General features: G+C 36.0%; 1 protein-coding gene across 2 annotated transcripts; it reads right to left on the reverse strand.

Moving 5' to 3' along the window:
* On the reverse strand, positions 210-5714 carry LOC18769117 (ribosome biogenesis protein BOP1 homolog). Of its 2 annotated transcripts, none has more exons than XM_007204557.2 (18): positions 5552-5714; positions 5018-5113; positions 4702-4803; positions 4440-4594; positions 4219-4336; positions 3957-4058; positions 3595-3763; positions 3374-3482; positions 3173-3275; positions 2869-3019; positions 2651-2783; positions 2450-2553; positions 2294-2364; positions 2101-2161; positions 1653-1883; positions 1419-1503; positions 961-1139; positions 210-644 (listed from the first exon to the last, which is right to left on the reverse strand). In XM_007204557.2, the coding sequence occupies exons 2-18, from the start codon at positions 5108-5110 to the stop codon at positions 559-561; spliced, it is 2052 nt and encodes a 683-aa protein (XP_007204619.1). In that variant the 5' UTR covers positions 5111-5113; positions 5552-5714; the 3' UTR covers positions 210-558. The 2 variants fall into 2 exon arrangements, with proteins under 2 accessions (XP_007204619.1, XP_020424380.1); XM_020568791.1 differs by having other exon boundaries at positions 5488-5685.

Genomic DNA, 8164 nt, shown 5'->3' on the forward strand with positions numbered 1-8164 from the left:
ATTAAGAGGTCGTACACAAGATGGTCTACGTACCATTTCCCTTGTTATATTGCTACATTTTAAAACCGCACATCAACCATAGGATCTGGGTTGGGAAGTGTACAGGTAGCAGACATATACGGGCACTTGAGCTTGCAATCAGTTGCGTTTAGTTACATTAATTTTCGTTAATGTTCTGAATTCAAGGTAAAATCATTGCAAACTTGAAAAATAAAATTTATCGTCCTTGTCCAGCAAAGAGCCAGTGCTTGATAGATATAACAAAATGTCTGCCCTAAAGAAAGACTGACCCAAAACAAACCACCATTACACTTTACTGCTAGAAAAATAATCATAAGCTCCAAAACACGTTCTACTCAATAAAATACGAATGGAATATGAATTAAATAGCGAGGTTAACAGAAATGAAATAGTTGTATACTGTCAAAATTATGACCAGACCATTTCAGTAAACACATGATACATACAACAATTTAGAGCACAGAAAATTCAGGCCTGACCAGTGATATCCATAGCTTGCAGTATGATCCGGTAAAGGCGGTTTGCTTTCTTTTCCTCTCAATGGCAATACAGTCTGACAACTGAGTCTGCACCCGCAGTGAACAACCATGGCTGCCTTGGATGGAATTTACAGTCCATTACACCTGCATACAACCAGTCAATAAAAGATTTAGGTCTTATTTTTAGTTTGAATTACACCCAGAAACTGAGTTGACTATAAATTTGGCCTGCAACTTGGAACGTTCTATTCGCCAACTCCTAATCGCATATTATCAAATCCGAATTCTAGAGAAGGGGCCTTGAACATATCATACGTTAAAAAACATTCACGCTGGTGAAAGTATGTTTAATATGATGCCCAGCATTCAGTTAACCTTTTTACCCAATCACTGGCAGCATTTCTTTCATCTTGTTAAAATACCCAACAGAATACAAACAAAATAAAGCTATAGGGCGCACCTCTCCCATTCGTGCTCGAATGACCGCGGAGTATTTCCAATGGAACAATAAGAGGGTTCTGGTTAAGATCTGAATAAACCATCCCATGGAAAACATATGCGGTGCAATCATCTGAGCATGTTGCAAACAGGGGGTACGAGCGATGGAAAGACACATTGTTGATGTCCTTCTGATGCAACCTGATAAATGTTCAAAATGTCAGAAGAAAAACAATATATGAGCAAAAATCAGGCAAATAGAATTTGATGTGTATGCATATTTGGTTTGATGTTTGTGTATCTATTAGATAACATCTTCCAGAAATCTACGCATTATCCATTTCAGAGATTGTAAAATTTAAAGTAAACCAGTGTCATGCAAGAAAGTATTAACCCCCTCTCCAAATAACCAAAAGAAAAGACCCTACAATTCATTTATTTATTTTGCATAATTATTTGAAAAAGAAATGTGTGACATACTTGAGAGTTTTGTAGGGTTTAGATGAAAGGTCCATGTCGAACCAACATAGTTTTCCTTCTCCGCTCCCCACAATTATATGATCACCTGCATTAACAGTACAACCAGATAAATCAGAGTACCGTTCACACACAACTGTTACGAAGAATAGAACAAAGAATGGACTCAATCCATTCAGTTGAATATAGTTAGCAAAATTTAATTAATAAATATATATATATAATAATAAAAACTACCAGAAGGATGAACTGCAATAGAGGAGATTTCACGTAGTCCAGTCTCAAGTTTTTTGACAAGCTTTCCCTCCTTCACCAGATCGTAAACACGAATAATCTTCTTTGTTGAAATGAAGAAGAAGGAACGTGTAGGATGAAAAACTGAAGTAACAGCAGGCCCTTGCAACTTGAATGAAAGTGTCTGGGTAAACTTCTTAGAGAGCTTGTGTATAAAAATAGCTCTTGATTCACGTAAAGCCAAAGTCAAGAAAATCCGAGGAGATGACTAATTTGATGTAACTTTGTTTTGTTATCAGAAATTTAATAATAACTCATGTACAAACAACAAATATAAACCTCATTTCCCATACATGTCTAAGAAATAAAAACACATACCTAAACCCATCTGTGTCGTGCTTAAAGTAGCATATAATATAAAAATATGTGTATATATGTGCAAAAAGGATATCCGCTGGCATCACTGTCGAAAAGTAGTCTCCTTTACGATGCCATTCTACTGCAGTCACGGTCTGCAGGAGCCCAACAAAGAAAGCAGTTAGAATTCTTTGTAGAAAGACCAACCTTCTAATCTTGACTTCAGCTTAAGAAACTTATAAACTTCCACAACCACAAATAAATTGGTGAAGGAAAAGGCCAAGTACCTTGGAGTGCCTTAACCTGATTCCCTCGAGTTTATCATCTTGAAGCCAGCTTACACTGGATGCTGTTTTGCCTATGTAAGCAGAACATATTTTGCAAAGGTTAGAAACCATTCATTTGATCTATGATACTGAAAGCTATGACGATCTCACACTGACCAGAGTCATCTGGCATAGGCATCTCAACAGAGAGAAGTTCTTTTGTACTTTTCTGTACTTCTTCATTCCCACAACCAGTGTTCAAAAGAAGTACGTCTTGTCCCCTAAAATTTACCGACAGTTAATTTACAGTTAGGTAGCAAGATCCCCAATGAAACAAATGTAAATGAAAAATAAACCCAAAAATAAATGCAGCCTTACGCAGAGACAGCCAGTATAGAATGCTCGGGATTAGGATTCCAAGAAACATATTTGACGGCTTCACCAATCTTCCAGTGTTTTAGACATCTACCAGTTTCAACCTCCCAAATACGCACAGTTCCATCCAATGAACCTGTAAGAAGAACAGATGATGAGACCTACATCCGATTTCAATTATGTTACTGAATGCAGCAAAGAATTAAGAATGTCATCCACACCTGATGCAATCCATTGCCCTGAAGCTTCTACAGAAATTGATGTAACTGCATCTTCGTGACCTCTATACTCAAGATAACATGATACAGGGTAAGGCTTGAGATCATTTCGGTTTGGTAGCTTGGGCTTCAGAGACTCAGGATCGATATTAAGCTGGAACATTAAAGGATATACTTTGAATAATTTGATCCTTGTCCTCATATGAGTATAAGTAGATTGTACAAATTGAAACATCTTGCAAAACAATCAAAACCCAAACAAATAATCACTGCGGAATCTTTTCCTCAATCAGGATTATTCACTTACGCGTTTTTTCCGGACTCTGGGGCACAAATATAGATCCAAACATCTTTCAAAGCATTCCTTAACAGCATTCTCATATGCAGGGATGCTTCTCATAGATGTAAACCTACCAAATATGATAACAGTGTGCTTATTAGATGCTGTATTATCAGAAAGAGTAGCAAATTACGATTAGTCCAAATTTCAAGTCACATTGAATATTACCTTTTAGGTATAAATTTAGGACGGTCTTCCTCGTACATTAACTGATAAGAATTGATCTCTTCTTGTGTTGGGATGTATTCTAAAGAAGGATTGAAGGACTCCTCATGACCTAAATGCAAAAAATAATTTCCATCAAGTCTCAAGTTACTTCATGCCAGCAAAAAAGAATTGCTCTATATCTGACTTTTCACAATCCTCATAATATGGAAGAAAATTAATACCAGGCAATTTTGGTTTTGGTGCAGGAATGTAAGATAGATGATCATTCTTTCCCGTTGAATTAGAGTCATCTCCCCACAAGGGATAAACACTTTCTTCTTCTTCTTCCTCCTCTTTGGACTTTTTAGGCTTAATTAAACCCTTACGAATGGCCAACTTGATCTTATTAACCTGTAGATTCATCAGAAGAAGTGCATAAGACGAACAGGAAACCATGTTAAATTAAAATAATAAGTTTTCCAATCAAACAAACTCTAGTACATTTGTTTAACTCAGCAGCTGAGTTGAAAATAAAATAAAGCTACAGAAGAAAGAAAAAGGAAAGAAAACACCCAACAGGAGCAATACATTAAAAATGCCTTACCAGTTTACTTTCAGATTTTGAAGGAATGAATCGTCTCTTGGGTTCAGGTGCATTTGACAGTGGATGCTTGGAGTCGTCCCATTTAAACCAATCAACATATGGCTGCACTTGAAACATGGAGAATTTAACTTCAACTTAAAATGAGGAATTCATTTGTAAGAAAGTTCCTATAAATAGCCATGTACTGCAGTCATATGAATATTACTATTTAAACAATGAGAATATCATATTAATTAGAATTGGATGAGTGTTATCTACAGACCGCATAAGGATCAAAGTCACGATGCGGAGCCTTTCCTTCGAGCAATCTACTTATAGATTTGATATCTTCTTTCGTGAGTTCTACATCCTCATCGTTATATTCATCATAAATTTTGCGCCTGAAAAGTAACAAAACCAGAGTAAACAATATACACTTGAAAATTGTAGATATTTAACATCCTTTAATTGAATGCTATCAACATATTAGAAATAAAAGCACACCAGTTCTTCGAATCATCAGCACTAGCAAGAAAGGATTGCAATTTATCTTCTTTTTCCTTCTTCTTTATCTTCTTCCCTGTAATGTCATAACCAATATGTTTCTCATCCCGATACCACTCCAAGGGGACATCACCAACTGTATTTCGAGGAACCACCTATTAAAAACAGAAAAAAGGAGAGAGAAGTCACTTGAGTGCATTCAGGTAACTATACCATATAAAATCACATTTAATTTGCTTATGATAAGAATAAAACAACAGACCTCATCTTCAGATGAATCACTCTCCTCAACTCCTTCATGAAGTTCAGAACTATCACTTTCGTCATCATTACCATGATCATTGTTGCTTGTGTTGAGAACGTCCTGCCATGGTTATAGTTAAAAATATTAACGCACAGTCAAAACAACAAACTTCTTGAATCAAACCGGCTTCATTGTTCTACCAAATCATGGAAATTAATTACCTATAGTGTAGCTTTATAATATTTGAAATCAAAGTAACAGCTAAAATGGCATGGAAAAATAAGCCATATCTTTACATCTTTAAACCTTTTTTTTCCTTCATATTTCCACTAACCTCATTTCCAGAGGAACCACTCTCTTCATCTTCTGAGTCTGAGCCTCTGATTGATGGATAATCATCCGAGTCATATCCTTCGCTATCAGACATATCCTATAATCACAAAAAGCTAGCTCTTTCATTTCCTTGAAAACAAAGCTCAGTAGTAGGAAAAGAAAAAGGGTAATTCCTTATGTCAAATTGTAGGTTCTATTGAAAAATTTCCAATTTGGCATTAGAATCAATGATCACAATCTAAAACCAAAAAAAAATGCGAACCGCTCGTAATTAAGCTAAATTGTTGTGCGAAGTGATAGAGCCGGGATTCAAAATTGGGGCGTGCTGATCTTCATAACTACTTCTTTTTAACATTCCCAAAATTACATTTACTCATTTTCATATCTATATACATATACAAAAACTTCACCGTACAACAAGAAGCAAAGTTTTGAGAAAAAAAAAGAAAAAAAAAAGAAGAAAAAGCATACGCCTAGCCAGAGGAGAGAAGGCAGAAAATGGATAGAAGCAGGCGAGAAGAAACTGAAGGCACACCTCTGGTTTTCTGGTACAGCGGCTGCAAACTCCTCTCTTCTCTCTCTTCCCCTTCTCCTCAATCAGAGACTATGAAAACTGAAAAACCCTAAACCCCAAGGTAAGAGAAGAGACGAGAGAGGCTTAAGTTTGGGGGAGGCGCTGCGCTGATGTTTAATGAATGATTTTTTCATATTACCAAAAATACCCTTTATCAACTTTAGAATTTACATCAATTGCCCCCAAGTATATTCACGTTCTCTCTCTTCCTCGTTTTCTCTTCAGTGCAGAGCTCAATTTCTCTCCCCCTTCTCTTCCATACTTTCTTGGCTTAATTACACCAATGCCCCTGAAAATTTGATCAAATCCCATTTTACCTCCTCAAACTTAAAATGGCCCACTTTTATCGTTTGACCGAGGTTTGGTATGGTAACCCACTTTGCCCTTGCCGTCAACTCCATCCAAAAGTATGTTAACTTTGATGATGTGGCATGTGTGTTTTTGTAATTTTGTACACATAGATCATTATCCACCAATTGAATAGGTGATGTAGCAAGTGAAACCCAACCTGGCTCGGCCCGTTAGTTAGTGGGTTGGGATTAGGCTTGGGCTAGAGGATTTAAAGCCCAACCTGGCCTATAAACTCGACCCGTTTAAGCCCAAGAAGATCCATCCTTGCCCGCCCATCAAACCCCGGCCCGCAGGCTCGCCCATCAAACCTCGGCCTGCAGGCCCATATATATAGGATTTTTCAGAGCCCAATATCTAGAATAGCTGCTATTTCTCTAATGCTTCAAAAATTTTATTTCAACTCAATACCTCTCCATATAAAAGTATTTATTACAGATATCCCTTATCATCTCTAAACCTAAACTAGCTGCCCCCTTCTTTCTCCCGTCTTTCTCCTTAAATGCTATATGCTTGTAAGAGAGAGAGCTTTGTCTCTCTCATCTCTCTCTTGCACTCAAAGAGAGCTCTGTTGTGTTGACTGCTAAGAAGATGGTGACGTTGATGACTTCACGGCAGAGAGAAACACCATGACATCTCCAATAAGCAGTTATCTACCAATTTTCACCATTGGAAAGAAGAAATATGAGTGTGTTTTCATCTTTTTGAATCACTAACTCTCTGTATTTTATCTTATTGATTCTGGTTCTTATGTAATAATAATAAAAAAAGTATTATTGATTCTTGTTCTTGGATGCTTGTTTAATAATAACTCTCTATATTTGGTATCAGAAAGGGCGAAAGACAGACATGAAATCGGTTTCCTTTGATGTGAATTTCTTAGGTCTCTCATCCTTTGAATTGGGTTCACTTCTTTCTTAAAATTCATTGTGGCGTTCATATCACTTGTTGGAAAATATTCTAGCTATTAGTAGCAACAAACCAAGTCTTTTATGATTTTTGAGAGAACACGTTACACTTAGTTTCATCGCTTCTGAGATGCAACATAAATAAAAAATGAAGGTGTAATTCAAATTTTTTTGTAATTTAATTTTCGTTCTTATATATATTTTTGTTATTGGGTTGTAATTTTAAATTTAATGTTTGGTTGTTTTATTATTTTTGTCTAAGGCAACTACGAACATAGAAAAAATGGGTATAACATAAATATAGGAAAACGGCAAATAAGTAAAAATATAGAAAAAGAAGAGAAGAGAAGAAAGGAACAAAAAAAGAGGAGAAAAAACATATTAAGCCCATTTTGCCCCGGGTCAATAGGGCCAACCTATTAGAATATATGCCCCAGAAGCCAATAGAAAATTGGAAATTCTAAGGACATAATATTAAATAACTATAATCAATAGAGCATAAAAAATTCTTTAGGAAACTTATACAAACCACAAAGTAACAAGTCCATGGATAGGGATATAAATGGAAAGCAGTCTAAAGAAGTTAGATTCACGACACCTTTCAATCATATAAATATATATATATATATATATCGTATCCTAAAATGTTCCTAGTCATAGGATCACCAATTGGACAAAGGTGACCTGTAAAGACTGGTACACACCACGTCTGCTCAATTGGGAGGATGACTAGTCTCATGTCATTAGTGTGGAGACACTAAGATAAGTGTGTAGGTGCTCTATAGAGATGGAGTTCACTAAGAATTCTTGTATAGAAGTCTTACTCACAAGTGTCAAACAAGTAATTCTAAGTTGCGATAATACAAATTAGTCCTCAGGTCCTCAAACCTGAGACATCACAGTTGTCTTGTGTATGAGTTGTTTGTCTTTAAAAACACTATACAGTCATGTCAAAAGGATGTGACCTAAAGATGCTCCTCGGGATATCCAACATATCCACAGAGGCATGTGAATGTACAACAATGAATCTCTACTCTTAATGAGAAGAGAGAATACTGTAGAGATATGATTCATTGAATCTTTGACCAAAGTATAAGATGAGAATTAAAACAATAATGTTTGCAATTACAAGTTAATCATATAACCTAGAAATGTTGTATTAGGGATTTGACGTGAGTTAACCATATCCCAACAATACAACATATAGTATTGTGTTAAAGAATGACCGAATTACATTGCAATCACAAACTGACTAGGTTCTCTAAATGAATTCTATTTAGCTTGAGTAACCATGACATACTACTAGGGGTCACTTTTA

Source organism: Prunus persica, chromosome G7, assembly GCF_000346465.2.
Source record: "Prunus persica cultivar Lovell chromosome G7, Prunus_persica_NCBIv2, whole genome shotgun sequence".
NCBI classification, from domain to species: Eukaryota; Viridiplantae; Streptophyta; class Magnoliopsida; order Rosales; family Rosaceae; genus Prunus; species Prunus persica.

Bases quoted from the DNA above. Each gene is read 5' to 3' on its own strand.
- LOC18769117 (XM_007204557.2), bottom strand. From the start codon at position 5,110: ATGTCTGATAGCGAAGGATATGACTCGGATGATTATCCATCAATCAGA. The intron at 3,483-3,594 runs GTATTAATTTTC...TTTTGCATTTAG, and splicing joins ACCAAAACCAAAATTGCCTG to GTCATGAGGAGTCCTTCAAT. The intron at 1,140-1,418 runs GTATGTCACACA...AACATTTATCAG, and splicing joins AAACCCTACAAAACTCTCAA to GTTGCATCAGAAGGACATCA.